A 20713-nucleotide genomic window follows, 5' to 3' on the forward strand; every position below is an offset into this window, starting at 1 on the left:
ACGGTGGCCTGAGCTTTCTACTCCTCCAGTTTCTTCTGCAAAGAATTTTGCTTCTGTTTCAAATAATATTAAACAGAATAAGTAAAATAAAACCCATCAGAAGCACCATCTCCAGCTGGGTTAGGTTCAGACTTCAGAGCTATCTCCAGACCATTAGTTACTGCTCCCAAAGTAAAGAATGGCCTTCTTCAGGAACACTGTTCCTTTTCTCCTCTACATGGAGTGGATGATTCCTTGGCAGTTCTCTCAAAGAGAACAGCTCCACTTCAGTAAATGAATAAACCACTGTCTGGAATTCTTCTGACTTTCAGCCCAGCATGATGCACTGAAAATAATCCGTTCTCATAGTATCGAGGCATGAGTCACTGGAGACAGGCGAAAAGCTAAGCGGGAATATTATTTACACACATTATTCCAAGACACTGCCTTAGAGGGATAGGAAATGATTGGGAAGAAAGAATTAAGATTCAACAATGGTGCGAGTGCTAATGAGTGTCAAATGATTGTGACATGCAAGTTTGGATAACAGGAGATCAAATGGAATGCGAAAGGGTAATTTTGGCTTTCATGCTTTTTTTTTTCAGTTCGATTTTCACTTAAAATGGACTCCACTCAACTAATTTACTTTTCTGACACTACCTTTTACAAAACCGATTTGACCCCTGATCAATTAAAAATATAGAATAGCTATCCAAACTTAATTCCTTCCTTCTTTAATCTTGTCCGCTTGTCTTTCTGAGGCATTCCATGATCAGAGCAGTATAAGAACCATTCTGCCCCCTAGAGTGTTAATCATCTTTTGCTTATACCCATCCTTACAATCCTTAGCCTTGCTCCTCGGCAATGTCTTTCCGGCTTCTCTCCTTTTTTTAAATAAAAAACAATGGTGTTTTTCAAAGCTGTGATGGTCTGACAGCTGTTTCACCTGTCTTGCATTCCTCAGTGAATGTGGAGATGGGAATAGCTGTGATTTATTGTCACCTTATGTCACTGCGTGCATTGTTACCTGAAGTCGATGGGCTGAATTTCCCCCGTCGGGGGGGGGGGATTATGTGGGGGCGAGCGGGAACGAGTGCAAGCCCAATTGGCGCCCCCAATCAGGTGCGCGCCGCCATTTTATGCACTCCCTGTGCGGGCAGGGGTTTGGGGGGGGGGGGGTGCAGGGGTGTTGCCTGAGTCTGGTCCTGCGCTCTTTCATGCATGCGGGCAAAAGAGCGCAGAAATCTCCCTGTTCAAGTTATGAAAAAATTAATTAAAGAAAAAAAACTTTTGGAGGACATGTTCCCTCATGCGAAACTGTCACATGAGCTGGGACATGTCCATTAACTTTTTCAAATTTTTAAATTTATTTAATAAACCCTTTATGAAATCTCAGCCCGCCCGTGGATGAGGTTCCATGAAAAATGCGAAGGATGCCTGGGCTCTTCGCCTGCCCACCCCCCTCCCGCCAACCTTAAGGCTGGACGGGCAGCTTTCTTAACAACTTTAACTTTCTTAATGGCCTTAATAGGCCTTTGACAGCTCGGTGAGTGCACAGCCGACTCGTCAGCACGCCCGCCGAACTGGAAATCTAACCTCATGTCAATTTATGCGTCGGTGAGTGGGTCCCGTCTCCACTTGCCGACTGGAGAATTCTTTCCAATTAATCTTATTCCAAAACCATTTAACCTCCTGTCCTAATATCTCCTCTTGTAGCTTGCTGTTAAATTTTTCTGGTTACATTCCCGTGAATCACTTTTGGGACATTTTTCTTTGTTAAGTGTGCTATATAAATGCAAGTTCGTTTTTATGCTCTGATTTTTTTTTTATTCCTACAGTGATTCTTTACACCTTTGGATTAACAATAGCAAGGATAAAAATTATGGTGTATTATGGCGTAACTTTAAAGTGGCGGTAATGAATGGATAATCCATTGCTGCACATGCCAGACTTAGAAATAGTTACATTGGACAAGAGTTTTCATAATTGTTAAAATCACTATTTTATGTTAATGAGAAGCAGTATTCAAACTAAGACCACGATTGAGGAATAAATTGCTGAAAGATATTTGAAAATGTTGCCCTTGTTATTAACTCATCAACCTATCGGGAATCATCCCAGAATTGCACCAAGTGCAGTAGCGGGCGTGAGAAACGATGTTTTACCCCCTCCCCCCGGCCACAATGGCGGGTTTTCACACTATATCATCCGCTTCCCACCTCATCAATTATGCAGCCACAGGAAACAGGCTGTCTTGTTCTGAATGGCCCCTGATGCCTTGCCTCACTCCGGGTGCCGTATATAAACTGCAGCCAGGCACACAGTCCTCAATTCTTGCAGCCCCCTTTTCCGGCTCCATTTGTGTTGGGCGTCATGACGGGTGGGAGGGTGGAGTGGGGTGGGGGTGGGGGAGGTACAATATGGCGAGAAGACCAAAAATCTGTTTTATGCCATCATGAAGCCAATTTGTGATCGTCCGCTCCACCCGTCAATGAAGGGCCATGTTTCCTGCTGCAGCATGTCGAGAACCTAATTTCAATACATGAGCACCTCATTATTAACCCTGCCCCCAGCGGAATTGTCCCCGCACACTGGATCATCCAGGCACGTTGACATAATTACACGCCGACGTGTTTCACAACTGAACAGATGAGACGTGTTCCTGGCGAGCTGCACTTCGCTTGGGACTTCGAGGTTTGTTTGACTACATTACTTCAGACATCACTCACGGTCATTAGCACTAGGCTTTGCAGGCAGCACCATGTCACTTTTGGGGTGGTGGGGGCGGGGGGGGTCGCATGGGGCAGGTCTCTACCTATCAGACCAGCCATAAGGCGGGGGTGGCTTTTCAATGGCTGCAGGGCTAGGGCTTGCTTGGGGAAGGGGGAGAAGTGGCCTCAGGCAAGGGCGAGGGCTGTACTGGGGAAGAAGGGTGCGGGGGCACATGTTGATCTCTGCAAGTGGCCTCAAGATGGTGAGGGCTGAAGAGGCAGGATGCATGGGAGAGAATCAGTGGTCTATCCCTTGAGCTGGCAGCGAGTGAGATGCCAGCGAATATGTGACGGGCTTGTGAGTGTGAGAGTTTAGAGTGATGAGATGGCTGCCTTACCCTGGCAGCAATCATTCATCCTCTTTCTGCACTGAATGGGCAAACTCTTACTTGCAGCATTGGCACTGCCCACCACTGTCACCGCCTCCCTAGCTGGAGGGGTGAGATTGCTGGATCTCCAAAAGGCGTTCCAGTGATGGGTCACTGAAATCTTCTTGGTTTTTAGGGCCAGGTCTTCACTGGAGCAGCTGTGGCCAAAGACTAACATGAGGGTGGGGCTAGCTCTCTAAAAGAGGATACACTGTTGCTGTGAATTTTTCAAAATTCAGAATTGGCCAAAAGACAACATAGAGGCTGGGATTTAACACCCAATCCTTAAATAGTAGCTGTAGGATATTTTGCATCCACTTGAGATGGCAGATGGAACCTTAGTTTAACACTTCCACTGAAAGGCATCAATTTTGACAGTGCAGCCCTCCTTCAGCACAATATGGCAGCGGCAGCTTAGATTATATCCTCTAGTTTCTAGAGGAACCCACAATCTGACAACACTGGGCAATGGCTGGAAGATCTTGTCCTGTTGATTTACTGGTAAAGTCCCTCCAGCCTACCTCCCCCTGCCAAGAGCAGAATTAACTTCAAATGTATAGCTCGTAGCTGGAGACTGCAAGATTCTAGCGCCCCACTTCACTGACATAGTTTTTGCAGCTAACTTATATTCTGCAGCAAGAAAACATGCTTTGGGCTGGAGTTAACAGCAAAAATTGATACACCGCTTTACGTGCTTGCAAACAATCAGTCTCCATGACCTTTGGTGCATCATGGTTTGCAGTTCAAGCCTGAGGTGTTGGGGGCAATTTCAATCTATAAACCCAGCTGTGTGCTCGATCCTACCAGCTTTCCGATGGGAGGATTCAGTTACAATTTTTCCCAGTGTTTGTTTCCTTCATCGCTTTTATAGCCTTAGGATAAAGATAATGATGATTCCCTGTTGTTTCCACATTCTTGATATTCTCCTCTTTAATGGGTGTCACTTACATTTCATATTGTGAATTTATGCTTCTTTTGCTGTCAGTCTAAAAGTTGGTTCTTTATTCAAACATGCTTCTACAAATTGTTTTGGGAGTTTATTGTAGTTTCCAGCCCCCACCCCCCACCGCCCACCCAATATTGGTGGATTGCTCTTGGAATAGGAATCAAAGCTTTCATCAGTGACTAAAGAGTTAGTTTTAAGGAGCATATTAAAACGTAGAGATCTGAAGGCACGGCCATCATTAGAGGGGGAGGGGGGGTGGGGGCAAAGAAATCGGATAAGAGGCCTGAATTGGTGGAGTTTAGAGATCTCAGGGGGCTGGAGGAGGTTACAAAAGTAGGGAGGAGTCAGGTCATGGAGGGATTCGAAAACAACAAAGGGAATTTTAAATTCAAGCCAATGAGTACACAGGTGATGAGTGAGAGAGACTTATACACCACTTCTCATGTGCTTGGGAGTTTAAGGTGCTTTGGAGTCAACTCTTCTTGACATGCACTCACCGCTATGATATCAGAAACGAGGTGGAAGATTTGCACAGGGCAAGCTTCCACAAACTAACGATAACTAACCAATTAGTATAAAACAAAAAGTGCAGGAAAAACTCAGCAGGTCTGGCAGCTTCTGTGGGGAGAGAAACAGAGTTAACGTTTCCCATTGTTAATGTGGAACAATGTTACATCACTTCTGCAGAAGAGTCATATTGAACCCGAAACATTGGCCGGGCGCAGTGGGAGGGCCCGGGAGTGGCCAGGGAAAGGTTCGCCGCCCGCAATCGTCCCCCGTCCGCGAATTCACGTTGGCTGGCCAATTAACGGCCAGTGAGCGTAAAGCGCGTGCTGCAACGCACAGCGCCGCCGGGGTGGGGGTGGGAGGAGGGCAAGCGCGGAGGTCTGCGCACGCGTGTGGGAGCGCGCTCTGAAAGCTCCCCCCCCACCCCTCCCCGAGGGCACAGAGCTGCCTCAGGGAGCTGAAGAATCGGAGAAACAAAAACAAAGATTTAAAAGATGAGATAAACGTGTGTTCCCCCCCAAACCCCGCACATGACTCGGTCACACGAAGTGGGACACACTCAAAATGAAGTTGAAAAATTTTTTTGTGGGCTTTTTATTTACCGTTGGAAACCTCATCCTGCCCGTGGATGAGGTTTCGTTAAAAAATGCAAAGGCCGCCTGGCCTATTCGCCCGCACCCCCCACCCCCCACCCCCCCCCCACCCCCCACCAACCGAATGGTTGAGTGGGCAGCAAAAAATTCAAATTAATTGTCTGCTTAAGGGCCTTAATGGGCCTTCCCATTGTCGGCTGCCAACTCTCGTGCGCGCCCGCTGACCAAAAGGTTGTGAGAGTGCGCGATGATGTCAGGACACTCGCCCAACATCATCGTCCGAAAGTAAAATCCAGCCCATTAACTCTGTTTCTCTCTCCACGGATGCTGCCAGACCTGATGAGTCTTTCCTGCACGTTTTGCTTTCATTTCAGATCCTTAGCATCCACAGCGTTTTTGCTTTTAACAAATTCATATATCTCGAAGACGCTGTATGAAGGGCAAATATTGGCCAGGACAGAAGGGTGAACTCCCCTGCTCCTTCTTCTAATAGTGTCAAGGATGCCACAATGTCTATCTCTTCAGGCAATTTGGTTTTGTATCTCACCCGAAAGTTGGCACCTTCAACAATGTAGCACTACCTCAGCATAGCACTGAAGTAGCAACTTTGGTTACGTGATCTTTGTGGGGTTTGAACTCATGGCCTTCTGAGGGCGTCGATCATGCATACTTTGAGTAACATGTCTTCTCTAATTTTCCCATGATCGATGTAAAAACAATAATCCTGGAAAATTCCATGTCAAGCATGGACTATATTGTATTTCAAAGTAACAAAGAAATACTGAGCAGAAGCAAAAATACCTGGAAAAACTCAGCAGGTCTGGCAGCATCTGCAGAGAGGGACACAGTTAACATTTCGAGTCCGTATGACTCTTCGTCCGTAAGAGTCATACGGACTCAAAACGTTAACTGTGCTCCTCTCCGCAGATGCTGCCAGACCTGCTGAGTTTTTCCAGGTATTTTTGTTTTTGTTTTGGATTTCCAGCATCTGCAGTTTTTTGCTTTTATTCAAGCAATACTGAGAATAGCTTCATGGTTCAGTAACAGTTATTCTAGTCACTTGTCCATGAATGTCTGACAGCTAGGTATGAACATTTTACACCATGAAAGATTAAACAACACATTCCACAATGGGGCCAAGAAACCAATTCAAACTACAGTGCCTGGAAATTGTTGGGATTCTGGAGCAGTAAAGTAATTCTCTGGCTGCCTTGGCAGAGTTTGACTTGACACTCCGCAGCACAGCCTGTTAATAAACAGGAGCAGAATCTTGGCTTGTTGTCTTCTTCACATTCCTTGGCAGGTAAAAGCAGGTGCATTTTTACCAGATGTGTGGCTCTCGAAATTTGTCTATTGGGGGTTTAAAATGTTACAATATATGACACAAGCGCTTGTTTGATTTTAGATGCTTCAGTCCTATCCAGCTGTGTACAGAGACACACCAAAAGAGTGATGAAAAGTTTGTCTGTCTTTCTCCTTCACATTTCCAGTTTTTGCTACTTTAATTTCAGATGTCCATGGTTCCTGAATCTTACTGTCGAACTTTATAGTATGCATCGTGAGAACTGCTGAAATAGGGCTAGTTCCTTCTGCCAAAGCACATGGCTTACTATGCTGACTGCTAGCCTGCCTGCTGTGCATTTTGATACTGCTATTGTTTTACTGAACCTGATAAAGCACTCCCTTCTGCACTTAAAACAGAGAACATCAGGTTTAGCCCAATGAGATTTGAGCTGTGCATGTTTAAAGGAATTTGTACTGAGCACTTGGCAAATAGCAACTCTTGTGCAGCATTTATGACATCCAAATTAAACAAAGATCATACATAAAATATATCACACGCATTCAAAGTCTTGGGTACAGTACATTATTTCTATAACCCTTGCACTTATTTTCTTTTATCCTTCAGATGTTACACTTCAATGTGCAACTTTGACTTACCATGAGCAATGTCATGGGAAATCTGCTAGCATAATCTAAAAGTAGTGAAGTGTTACTGCAGATACTATTGCCACTCAGACTTAAATCCTGTGGAACAACTAAGCAAAGAAACAAAATCATTCCCTGCTTTTAAAATCAGAGAAGCACAAGAGATCCTCTAGATCCTTGTAAATAAATTAATTTGAGTGTATTCAGGGACCATCCACCATGTAATAGAGTTTATTTACCCATTTCAGTTCTAAGGAACTTTCTTCTCAACTAGTATAACTATTTGTATAACACTAAAAATGGCAGCCTAAATAAAGTAGCAAAGACAGGGGCTTTTTAAAAATGTGATTTTATAACAAACAGACAGAAAAGCAGATCGTTCCGAATAGCTTTCATTCTGTAGCGCAAAGCAACATGTCAAAAAACATCCATATTTATAAGCAACAATTTTTGTCTTTTGACACGGTCACTGGCTTTAGTAACTGATGGTCACTCTCAGCATCTACTCAACACTAGAGGAAATAAGTAAACAGAAACAAAAAAATTAGGTCAGAGCTGAAAACCTCAAAAGCTTAACTTGTCCATATAAATGACTTGCTGGTGGAGTTGTCATGCAGCAAAGTATAACATAACACAAAAGCAGTTGTGGTGTGATTGCTATTATGAAAAATTTGACAACAGCGTCCGGTTATACGTTTTGTTAAATTAAAGTATTATACGGTATACAGAAGCCTGTCAAGAAAACGTCTCTTTTGGTTAATAGAACATTTTATCTCACTTGTAGTTAACTGATGAAAAATGGTTACATGAATGCCCTGTGAGGATCTGAGCTTGCAGAAAAATAAAATCACTGCTGTAACGTGTAATAAGCAATCTCCTGTAAAAGTGCGTCACACCCAGACACAAGAATTGCCATATCTCATAGCCGAAGCAAGATAGGACTAAAACGTGTCTACTCACCATCTTCTGTTTCATCACTTCCAAAATGGCTCCGGTAAAACAGCATCATTTCAATATTGTAGCATTTGTATATTGTTACAAGAAAGCTGATCAGGAGGAGAATGGCTCCTAAGCCACCGGCAAGTTCTACTCGGTACATCAAGTCTGGAACAGATGGAGGGTAACAGAATCACAAAGTAGTCAATCACAGCAAAGTACAAACGCTGTTCTGCAATGGTGAGCTGAAGAAAAATTCACTGATCCACAGGAATCGGTCCCTCATACACAGAGAAAACAGTCGCCAGTGGCAGAAGGGTCAGTAGCCAAAGGGTATAAGTGCCAAAGGAATCAAAAGGGAGATGGGGAATTATTTATTTTTTTTACACAGCAAGTCTTCAAAGAAGAAAGTAGATTCGATTGTAACGTTCAAAAAGGAATTGGATAAATAACTGAAGGGAAAAGAATGGCAGGGCTAGGGGGAAAGAATTGGCACAGGAACAATGGGCCAAAAAGCCTCCTCGTGAGTTGCATCATTCTGTAATTCTATAAACTTGTGCCATAAAAATAATCGCAACAGGTATTGGGTATGACATTATGACAAATTTTTGTGAGGTAATAATCTTGCTGTGAACTTTGCCAATATTACATTTTGTCAATCTAACCTATTATAAAGTTAAAAAAAAATTCTCCTCAGACTTGTCAATATATGGCCACACTTGCCTAAAAGACAGGAAATCTATTTTACACGATACGTATCTTCAAAATCTGAAATGGATTTGTGACCAATGTTTAAGAAAAGTATTTTAATTGGGCCTCTTTGTTCAGCCAAAAACAAAGAACTCAATCATACTGTTAGTGATTCTAAAATACATAATAGTTTATAATACAGAATGTGTAATTATCAAATGAGAGGAAAAGACATGATAATAACCCTTACATGGCTGCTTATGTTAAATATCATTTTTTATTTGTTTATGTGATGTGAGCGTCAATGGCTGGGCCAGCATTTATTGCCCATTCTTAATTGCCCTTGGTCAGAGGGCATTTAAAAGTCAACCACATTGCTATGGATCTGGAGTCACATGTAAGCCAGACCGGGTAAGGACAGCAGATTTCCTTCTCTAAAAGACATTAGTGAGCCAGATGGGTTTTTACGACAATCGGCAGTGGTTTTTGTGGTCATCGTCAGACCTTTAATTCCAGGTTCTTATTGAATTCAATTTTCACCATCTGCCATGGTGGGATTCAACCCCTCATCCCCAGAACACTAGTCCAGTGACAATACCACTATGCCACCACCTCCCCATGACCTGTGGTTCATGGCCCCTCAGAGGAGTCATAAAGTATAGTCTGGATTCAGGAACCTTTTGAAAAGTAAGGTCCATGTCCTCCATGCCCCTTCCATGGCAACACATACATACTACTCATGCCAGCCACCCACCCCTAAATGGCTCCTTATACCCTCCATGCTAACTCATGGTATTTCCATGCCCCTTCACCCAATGTACACTCTGTATAGAACCAATGCACCTATTGTAACAATGGCATATGTGGGACTGCTTAAAAAAAAAACCTGCTTTACTACAACCCCTATAAAAGTGTCAATCAGCCAGACCTTTAAAGTATCAATAACAGAAACTGTAAGCAATTGTCTAATGTCTTATCTTGAGTGAGCACAATTGGAAAGCAAATTGATATACTGCCAGGACAATTTCATGTCAATGAATATTGTGCACTTTGGCTTGATTTTTATTGAGGGCTTTCCTATGTACATCAACATTAGTTGTGTCATCCTTTCTGCATTAGTGCTAACATGCTATTGAGCAATTTGCTTGAAGCCACAGCATAGCTGCAGGTAATAATATAAAAGTCATTTTTTCTCTACAAGCTTTTAAATCATTCAAATCCAGTTCAGAGTAAAACATTTCAACTTCACATAAAATAACACTGATAAAACAGTAGGGGTCAGCATAGAGTCATAGTCATAGAGGTCTACAGCATGGAAAAAGGCCCTTCGGCCCATCAAGTCTGCTCTGGTCATACTAGTACCTAACTATTCTAATCCCATTTTCCAGCACTAAACCCATAGCCTTGTATGCCATGGCATCGCAAGTGCACATCCAAATACTTCTTAAATGTTATGAGGGTTTCTGCCTCTACCACCCTTTCAGGCAGTGAGTTCCAGATTCCCACCACCCTCTGGGTGAAAAAATTCTTCCTCACATCCCCTCTAAACCTCCTGCCCCTTACCTTAAATCTATGCCCCCTGGTTATTGATCCCTCCACCAAGGGGAAAAGTTCCTTCCTGTCTACCCTATCTATGCCCCTCATAATTTTATACACCTCAATCATGTCCCCCCTCAATCTCCTCTGCTCCAAGGAAAAAAAACCCAGTCTATCAAATCTCTCCTCACAACTAAAACTCTCCACCCAGGCAACATCCTGGTAAATCTCCTCTGTACTCTCTCTAGTGCAATCACATCCTTCCTATAATGCTGATTCCAGAGCTGCACGCAATACTCTAGCTGTGACCTAACCAGCGTTTTATACAGTTCCAGCATAACCTCCCTGCTGTTATATTCTATGCCTCGGCTAATAAAGACAAGTATCCTACATGCCTTCTTAACCACCTTATCTACCTGTCCTGCTACCTTAAGGGACCAGTGGACATGCACACCAAGGTCTCTCTGATCCTTGGTACTTCCCAGGGTCCTACCATTCATCGTGTATTCCTATACCTTGTTTGTCCTGCCCAAGTGCATCACCTCACACTTTTAATTAATTAATTAAATTCTATTTGCCACTGATCAGCCCATCTGACCAACCCATCTATATCCTCCTGTAATCTAAGGCTATCCTCCTCACTATTTAACACCCCACTAACTTTTGTGTCATTCGCGAACTTACTAATCAACCCTCCTACATTCAAGTCTAAATTGTTTATATACACCACAAACAGCAAACAGCAATACCGATCCCTGTGGAACTCCACTGGACACAGGAATCCAGTCACAAAAAACACCCCTCGATCATCACCCTCTGCTTCCTGCCACTCAGCTAATTCTGGATCCAGTTTGCCAAATTGCCTTGGATCCCTTAGGCTCTTACCTTCGTTATCAGTCTCCCATGCGGGACCTTATCAAAGGCCTTGTTGAAGTCCAAGTAGCCTATGTCAAACACATTGCCCTCATCTACACACCTGGTCACCTCTTTGAAAAATTCAATCAAATTGGTCAGACATGACATCCCCTTAATAAAACCATGCTGACTGTCCTTGATTAATCCCTGCCTCTCCAAGTGTAGTTTAATTCTGTCCCTCAGAATTGCTTCCAATAGTTTCCCCATCACTGAGGTTAGACTGACTGGCCTGTAGTTCCCTGGTTTATCCCTTCCTCCCTTCTTGAATAACGGTGCCACATTGGCTGTCCTCCAGTCCTCTGGCACCTCTCCTGTGGCCAGAGAGCTATTGAAAATTATTGCCAGCGCCCCTGCTATCTCCTCCCTAGCCTGGGATACATTTCATCTGGACCTGGAGATTTATCTACTTTTAAGCCTGAAAGACCGCTTAGAACCTCCTCTCTTTCTATGCTAATTTCTTTATTTATATCACAGTCCTTCTGCCTGATTTCCATACCCACGTTGTCCCTCTCACTTATGAACACCGGCACAAAGGATTTATTTAGAACCTGACCTATGTAGTAGTCGGCATTGAGTCAACCACATGAATCTCTATCATCTGATAGGGCTGCCTTTCATAATAACTGAGATTCCTGGAGAAGATGGAATAGATGAGACAACAAAATAGCTGCGATAGTTGGGACCCTACAGATACTGACCTAAGATCTGCTTGTCCACGGGCTATTGTTGCAGTCTTGATATTAAAACCTCCTGGTTTTCTAAGACATGCTTGGATTCATAAGACCACAGGAACAGGAGGAGACCATTTATCTCCTTGAGCCTGTTCTGCTACTCAGTAAGATTATGGTTGATTGGTAGCGTAACTCCATCCACCAGCCTTGACTCAATATCCTTTTATACCCTTGTCTAGCAGAAATAAATTGATCCCAGGTTTAAAATGATTACTTGAGCACCCACTGCCCATTGTGGGAGAGAGTTCCTAATACCTGTCCTGAATGACCTGATTTTAAGCTCTCTCCTAGATTCCCCCACTAGCGAAAAAAACAGTTTTCCTCTGTCTACCTTATCAATTCCTTTCAAAACCCACCGTCAAATAACTCATTAACCTTTTATGTTCCAGTGAATACAAGCCTAGTTTATGCAATCTCTCTTCAAAGCCTAACCCTGGTCAGGTTCTGATGAATCTGCACTGCACTCCTTCAAAGACCAGTTTTCCAATTCTAAACTGCAGTTCCCAGAAGTACCTCAGAGATGAATTAAAAAGGGCTTTGTATAGCCGCGGTAAGACAACCTCCTCATTATATTCTGGCTTCCTAGTTATAAAGGCCAGCATTCCATTTGCCCGCGTTGGTTTCTTTTTGTGCCATTTTAGTGACCTGGAGCCCTAAACCTCTTTGAGGTTTGATACGTGACCAGGTATTGTGGAGGCAGCCCCCCCTCCCTTTTGTTTCTACCGTCACTTATTTTGGCACACAGCACGAGCAGAAAATAGGCGAAACTCTACATTTGCTGCTCCTGGATCCACCTGACCAATCCATCTCCTAATGATCCATCCTGTTCATAAATCTCGAGCCCATTAGAGTTACAAGCACAGCAATTTGTCATGTTTGTGTTCTTAGTAGCTACCTTCATGCGTTACAGCGCGATTAAAGTGACCATACTGTGGATAAATAAATGATAGATTTGACCCACTTTTTGATACACCAGAGAATCAAGTGCCCTAAACCACTCCCCCATCTTCCCAAGGAACGTACCTGCTTCAATCCAAAAGTAGTTTTTACTTTAAGATAAAAATCTCATCTTTTGATTGCAATCACCTTATTTGGAGATCGCCCTTTCGTGAGGCGAAGCTATTGTGCGAAACAACTGCCTTTACATCTGGGAGAGGAATTATTTCATTTTTAATGCTGAAGGATTATCTCCAGGGCTGTGCTTCGCATAATCAGTAATACATTTTCAAATCCCCAGTTGGAAATTCTGAATAATAAAACTTTAAAAAAAAAAAATCTGCTGGGAATTTGAGTTCCGCTCATTTGAAATGTTATTGTGTTTTTTTTTTAAAAAAATGTTTCAGCCAAACACTGTTCTGTGTTGACAATACACAAACAGGCAACTGTCACCGTGCATCACTGTCAGTGTGGGCACTCCATTTATCCCTTATTTAAATAAAAAAAATGCAGCACATACATTGGAACATTTTTGAAGCGCCCATCAAAATCATTGCACTGGAATATTGTGCGAAACACTGCTTATTTCAACTGCGCTGTAATTAAAATGGGCTTTTTTTTTTACACCTGAGGCAATTTGAGGAGCTAAGCACAGAAGTAGACAGCAGAGGGAGCTCCAAACACACACTCTATTTGGATGGCCGTAGTTGTGCTCTCTGGCTTCAAAGCTACAATAACGTCTTGCATTTACATAGCACATTTGATGTAGCAAAACATCCCAACACGCTTCACAGGGGCCTAATCAAACATGGTTTGACACCGAGTCACTGGGGGGCGGTGGGGTGGGGGGGGGGGGGTGCATATCACGAAAGATGACCAAAAGTTTGGACAAACAGGTAGGTTTCAAAGAGCACCTTAAATGAGAAAAGAAGTTAGAGAGATTTGGAGAGGGAGTTCCAGAGTCGAGGGCCTAAGCAGCAGAAAACCGATGGGGAAGCAATTAAAATTGGGGACGCTCAGGAGGTGAGATCTAGAGGAACGCAGATGTCTCAGATGGAGGGCTGGACGATATTACAGTGATACAGAACAGTAAGGCCATAGAGGGAATCGAAAAGAAATATGAGAGCTTTAAAATTGAGGAATACCTTAACTAGCAGCCAAAGTAGGTCAGTGAGGACTGATGGGTAAATGGGACTTGGTGTGAGCTAAGGGATGGGCAGCAGAGTTTCACATAAGCTCCAGTTTATGGTGGGTAAAAGATGGAAAGCCGGCCAGACGAGTGTCCGAATAGTCTGGTTTAGCCAGAGAATGAACTGAAAGCTCATTTCTGGGATGTTGACTAACAATGAGTTAATGGCCACTGGTCATTCTTCCACTCTGAGATTCACTCAACGAACAGAAACACCAATCTCATGAGGCCAATAAGTTATATTTAAGCACCATACATTGTCGATGGTTACCTTTCCTCTGGAGAAGAATGCTGGTCTGCGTGCGTCCAATTCGATTTTCTACGATGCAGGTGTAATTCCCCAGGTCCGTCTCCTTCACCCCATCGAATAACAGCAACAATTCCACTTCCTTCTCCCCAAGGTGCTCATTTAGAATTCTGTGGGTGGTGGGGGAGGGGGAGAGAGGAAAGCAAACCTTTAAATGCACTCTACTTCACTGCTTTGCTTGTTGTCGATTAGCGACCGCCACTATTTTAGGGTGGGGTGGGGTGGGGGTGGTAGCAGTAGTCGACTGCCCAGGGTGCATTTCGAGGCTTAGTGGCTGCAGCGGTCAGATTTCATACTGGATAGTAGAGTCTGGGCCAGATGGACCTGGCAGGTGGAAGCAAACACCTTATCATTTATTTCACCTTGTAAACCTACTGCACCAGCTTAAAGCTTCTGACAGGGTACATAGAGAGAAACTATTCCCTCTGATGGGGGAGTCCAGAATAAAGCGGCACACCTTCAAATCAGAGTTAAGCCGTCTAAGGGTGATGCCAGGAAGCAGTCTTCGATCACGCAAAGGCTCATGGGAATAAAGCTGTTGCGATTGGGAGTCAATTAAAAAAAACTCAAAACTCAGACTGGTAGATATTAAGGGTTACAGAAAAAAGGCAGTTCAATAAGTGAAGATGCAGCTTAGCCATGGTCGAACTGAATCGTGGGAAAGTTTCAAGGGAATGAATGGCCTAATCAGGTCCCTACATTCCTTTTCTGATTAATTAATTCACAGGATCTGGGCACCACCAGCCAGGCAAACATTTTATCCTCACCCCTAATTGTCCTTTGGTGGGGATTAGCCACTTTCTTGAACCACTGCAAACGTAGCGCCTTGCAGTGCTTTGAGTAGTTTGCTCGGCCACTTCAGGGAGTAGTTAAGAATCAGCCTTGCTGCTGTGGGTCTGGAGTCATATATAGGCTAGACAGGGTTAGGACATCATTGAACTTGGTGGCCAGGATTTCCTGGTCGGTGAGCGGGGGTGGGTACGGGGTCTGCTTGTCGACGTGTAAAATGACGCGGGATGATGTTGGGTGGAGCTCCCTTCCTCATTTCAATTTTCAGGTCGGTGGGGGCTCAGCAGAATCAGCTGTGTGCCCACTGACCTGTCCATGGCCAATTGAGGTCATTGACAAAGTAGTTAAAGCGATTAATGGACCTGCCCATCTGACCTTAAGGTTGGCGGGCAGGCTGGGAGCCCTGGCGGGCTTCAGAAAAAGCATAAAATCTCATCCACGGACAGAATGAGGTTTCCTGTAGGTTTTAAAATTTTTAATAAAAGTGTCAATGTAAGTGATCGGCATGTCCCAACTCGTGACAGTGTCACACGGGGGGACATGTCAGGGGAATTTATCTGTTCTATTTTCAAAAGTTTTTTCACACAGGAGCTGATCTCCCTGAGGCAGCACTAAGCCTCGGGGAGATGAGTACCCTCTTTCGTGCGCCTGCGTGAAAGAGCGCACTCCCGGCTGAGGGAATCCCCCCCACCACCCCCCCCACCCCGCCGCTTCCTTGCAGATGTCACACTGGATGGGCCTTAATTGGCCCGCCCACATAAAATGGTGGCACGCCCCCAATTGGGGGCAGCGATCAGAGGCGCGCCTCCACGCGTCCGCTCCTAAACACCCCCCCCCACCTCTCCCCCCCCCCACTGACGGGGGGAAAATTCTGCCCGGTATGTTTTTACAATAACTCGGTAGTTTCATGGTCACCATTACCAATTCTAGCTTTTAAATTCAAGATTTATTTAATGAGCTGTATTCAGATTTCCCAGCTGTCACGATGGGATTTGAATCAACTTCTCTAGATCATTAGATCAGGCCTCTGGTTCACTAGTCCATAAACATAATGACTACGCTACTGTTCCCACAAAGTACCACCTTCCCCCTCTGATCTTCATCTCAATCAATTCCACCAAGGGCCTCAATCGCAGTTGCAAATTTAACACCAGATTTACTTTCCTTCCTTTACTTAATTCCAACTCAGTGAAAATAAGTTCAATATTTAATGTTGTTTATGGTAAAAGGAATTAAATAGGTTAATGTTTTGATGTAGGAATGCACTGAATCACAGAGCAGCAGAATGTCGGATCAACGCCGTAACTCTCCAGGTATCGAGTTCCTGACTTTGGCTTGGTGCATCATTTAAGACAGACCAGACAAAGTCACTTTGAATCCCTGAATAAAAGGTTCTTCTAAATGAAGACTAGAAAACTACAACATTCAGCCTTTTTCTGCAACATGTTCCACCTTAAAGAAAGGAATCAAAAAAAAAAGACTGGGTTAATAAATTTTAGCAGGATTGATGGCAAATTTTTGAAAAGAAGTTCCAGAGACATGAACAGCTAATCTGGGCTGACATTTCAGTGCATCGTCAGGGGTATCATTGTCTGTATGAGATCTGAAACCAAGGCCCCATCTGCCTTCTCAGGTGGATGTGAAAGATCCAAGGGCACTAATCAAAGAAGTGCAGGGGGCTTCTTATGATCCATAGGATAAACGGGTTATCTGATCATTATCTCATTGCCAGTTGTGGGATCTTGCTGTGTGCAAATTGGCTGACATGTTTTCCACATTGGAATAGTGGCTATAATGCAACAAAAGTATTTAACTGGTTGTAAAAAACACTTTGGGACATCCGAAAGTCATGAAAACTGCGATATAAACACAAGTCTTTCAAATGTAATGATGCTCACCATGTGGCTTAACATTGTAGAATGCTGGTGTTAACTTTTCCACTCGACTCGATAGCCATTGCCTCACGGCAGAGCTACCTTAAAGCCATTGGCGCTGCACATGATTAAATGTCATTGGTAAAAGAGCAACGATGGACCACGGTTTGACCAGCAGATTAATTATTCTCCCCAAATGGTGAAGCTAAAACCCACTGCGACCTTCTTGTTCATTAAAGGCCCAAATGTTCTTCTTTTACGCTTTGGAGAACAGAAGGGATTTATTCAGGTACTCCACTTGCGAGTGAAAATTTGGAAAGGTAGTAATCCTGAGCTTCAGCAGTTCAGAAATGCTCAACACCCATTGAAATGAAGTAGACATGCACTGTTTCTCCTGCAGTCCAACAGGTGCTGCTGTTGATCTCTTTCACAGTACAACAACAACAGTTTGCATTTATGTAGACAATTCATGACATCCCCAAGTGCTTTACAGCCAATGAAATGCTATTTAGAAGCACGGTCATTGCAGCAGTGTAAGGAAACACAGCGGACAATTTGCGCACAGCAAGGTCCCATAAACAGCAATGTGATCATGGCCAGGTACAATGTTTCTGGGTGTTAAAAATTGAGGGGCAAATATTGGCCAGGGCACCATGGAGAAGTCTCTTGATCATCTCCAAAATTTTGCCATGGGAGCTTTGACCACCTGAGAGGGACACAGGGCCTCAACTGAATGGGCCGTAACTTCCGATTAGTGTCGGGAAGCCGCTGGGCCGCAGGAAGTAGAAGAAATAAATGCACATTTGCCTCGTCCTGAAAATTACGCTGACCCTTCTGTTCACCGGAGCTGCTTGGGACCTGCATCGAAAGACCCCTCGCAGATCCCAGCCAAGTGTAGCTCCAGCAGATTCAAGGAGGCCAGGTCCTTTTTTTACAGCACTTTTACTCTGTGTGGGGGTGGGGGGGTGGGGGGTGTGCAGTCAGAGGTCTGTGGGGGGGGGGGGGGGGGGGTGGTGTGGGGTGGGGGAGGATTCTGAGGCCTAGGATGTTGGGGGTGGGGGGTCAGAGGTGCGCAGAGTGGAATCCGAGATTGTTGGTGGGGGGGTGGTGGTGGTGGTGGGGTTGGGGTTTGAGGTCCCGTGGTGGGGGGTCGGTGGGGGGGGGTTGTTGGCGGTCCAGTAAGGCTGGGGTTGTCAGAGGTCAGGCGGGTGTAGGGGATCGGAGGTCGGGGGGGGGGTAGCCCCATGGGGGGGTGTAGTGGTGGTGGTGGTCAGGTACGTGGGGGGAGTTCTCTGAGGTCAGTCTGGGTCTTTACAATAGGTACCCAGAAGTTAGAAGAGGTTTTAATTCTTCTAACTTTTTCTAACTATTGGTGTAACCCAGTCAGAACCATCTGAAGTTTGCAATTTAAACCACATTTTTGGATGATTCCCAGCGCAATGCAATTGGCTAGAGGAAGTGTGCACTTCTGGGCAATTGCCATGCAAACCCTTACTTGGGAACATCTGAGAAGGATTCCCCAGCACATCTTTGGGGTAACCCCCAAATTCGACGCTGGGGAGCTTGGAAGTTCCGACCCAATGTCTCACGTGAAAGACAGTGCCATTAACAGTGCAGCACTCCCTCAGAACTGCAACAGGAGTGTCAGCTCCAACTGTGTGGCCCTAGCCCCTAGAGTGGGACTTGAACCCACAGCCGTCTAGTTTCAGCGGCATGAGGGTTACCAACTGAGCGTGACATGCTATGTGCCAGGGTCAAATCCTGAGTATGAGAAATGCCAGTTATCTGACAGAGTGATCATTTCCTGTTGGGGAAGATGCAAGTTTGAAGTTGTGAAAATCAGTCAGTGTCGCCCTCATTAACCATGTGATACGGGCAGGCATTCCAGGTGTTGCTATCAATGCTGCAGACACCCACCAAACAGGTTAGACAGCTAAGAGTTAATAATCAAAGCTGAACTGCATAACTATAACTGATCAAGCAGCAGCAGGTTATCTAAAGTTAATAGTTGGGTGTGCGCGAGCGAGAGGGGGCTAAAGTTCTGTTGCTCCCCAAATTTTTGATCATCATCTACGAGGAATGCCTGTGCAAGGAGATACTAATTTAGGCAACATCAGCTATGAGTGATTAATATATAACTTGATTTTACTGTAGTGAACATGGGAAGAGGGATCAATTAACTAAAATATAGAATTAATGTCTGTCATAATTTAGGTACAAAAGCGGTCTGTAAGGTGCCTTTGGGAGAATTTCAGAACAGATAACTCATGGATTCTTATCTATGAAATGTATCTGCGAAGTAAGCAACAGGGTTTTTTCCAAGGTTAGTTAGGGAGATGGAGAGAGAGAAATTCAAAGCTGCTCCTTCTGCGGTACAGATTGATCACCAATACGGTATGAATAAAGTCTGTTCTGTATGCCTACATCAAGTGATGTGTGTTGCTGTGAGCCATAGTTGGAACAAGGCTGACTATTGCTTGGCTCAGCTGCACCTACCTCCTTAATGCACATACCAATGATCCCAGGATTTGGGATGGCATCCAGATTGGAGGCCAAGAATCTGCTGTCATAGCAGCTTGACAAGAATTCCCAGCCCACGGGTGCAATTCTGCTTCAGAGCAGGGAATAGCCGAGACTCATTTGTTTGTTTGGTCCTGTATAGTTTCCATAGTGCTAAAACGATGTTGTGCAATAGTGCCAGCTGTGGCTCAGTTGATAGCACCCTCACTTCCGAGTTGGAAGGTTGTGGGTTTAAGATCCACTCCAGAACATGTGCACAACAATCTAGCCTGACTGTCCAGTACTGAGAGGGTGTCTTTTGGATGAGACATTTAATGAACACCTCATCTTCACACTCAGGAGTAGAAGAGTTCCTGGCATGATTCTGCCTTCCAAAATATGCTTAGTAGGCTTGCCAGCAAAGATAAAGCCCCCCTTGGAATAGAAGGGCCAGTGGTATCATGGATATAAAGTTGGCTGCGTGGCAGGAAACAGAGAGTGGTGGTGAATGGATGTTTTTCAGACAGGAAGAATGATAAACAGTGGGGTTTAGGGCCAGTGTTTTTCTTGATCTATATTAGTGACACAGACAAGGGAACGAGGCACCATTTCAAAACTTGCAGATGATACAAAACTAGGAATTATTGGGAATTGCGGGGCTGGATAGCGATTGACTTCAAGAGAACATAGACAGGCTGGTAGAATGGGTGAATACTTGGCAGATGAAATTTAATACACAGAAGTGCGAAGAGATACATTTTGATCAGACAAACAATCAGAGGAAATATAAAATAAGGGGTTAATTCTAAAGGGGTGCGGGAACAGAATCGCTGAATGGACCAGGGAAGTTTGAGAAAGCAGTTAAAAAGGTATATGGGATCCTGGGCATTATAAATAGAAGCAAGGAAGTTATCATGATCCTTTATTAAACAGTGGTTTGGCCTCAACTGGCATATTGTGTTCAATTCTGGCACCGCACTTTAGGAAGAATGTGAAGGCATTAGAGAGAGAGTGGAGAAAAGATTTACGAGAATGGTTCCAGTGTTGGGAGACTTCAGTTACGTGGATAGATTGGAGAAGCTGGGGTTGTTCTCCTTAGAAAAGCGATGGTTGAGAGCTGCAATTTTCAAGCCCTGACAACGTTATTGTAAATCTCCTCTGCACTTTCTCCAGAGCAATTATGTCCTTACAGTAATGTGGTGACCAGAACGGTACACA

General features: G+C 44.3%; 1 protein-coding gene across 1 annotated transcript in view; it reads right to left on the bottom strand.

Annotated features, from left to right (window-relative positions):
* il1rapl2 (interleukin 1 receptor accessory protein-like 2) overlaps window positions 1-20713 on the bottom strand; it is a 557469-nt gene that overhangs the window by 26452 nt on the left and 510304 nt on the right. Inside the window, exons 7-8 of the mRNA XM_041196196.1 lie at window positions 14298-14443; window positions 8054-8197 (exon numbers count right to left, since the gene is read on the bottom strand). Coding sequence (XP_041052130.1) covers window positions 8054-8197; window positions 14298-14443 — 290 coding nt within the window. The remainder of the gene's footprint in view (window positions 1-8053; window positions 8198-14297; window positions 14444-20713) is intronic.

The sequence above is a fragment of the Carcharodon carcharias genome, chromosome 9 (genome assembly GCF_017639515.1).
Source record: "Carcharodon carcharias isolate sCarCar2 chromosome 9, sCarCar2.pri, whole genome shotgun sequence".
In the NCBI taxonomy this organism is placed as follows: Eukaryota; Metazoa; Chordata; class Chondrichthyes; order Lamniformes; family Lamnidae; genus Carcharodon; species Carcharodon carcharias.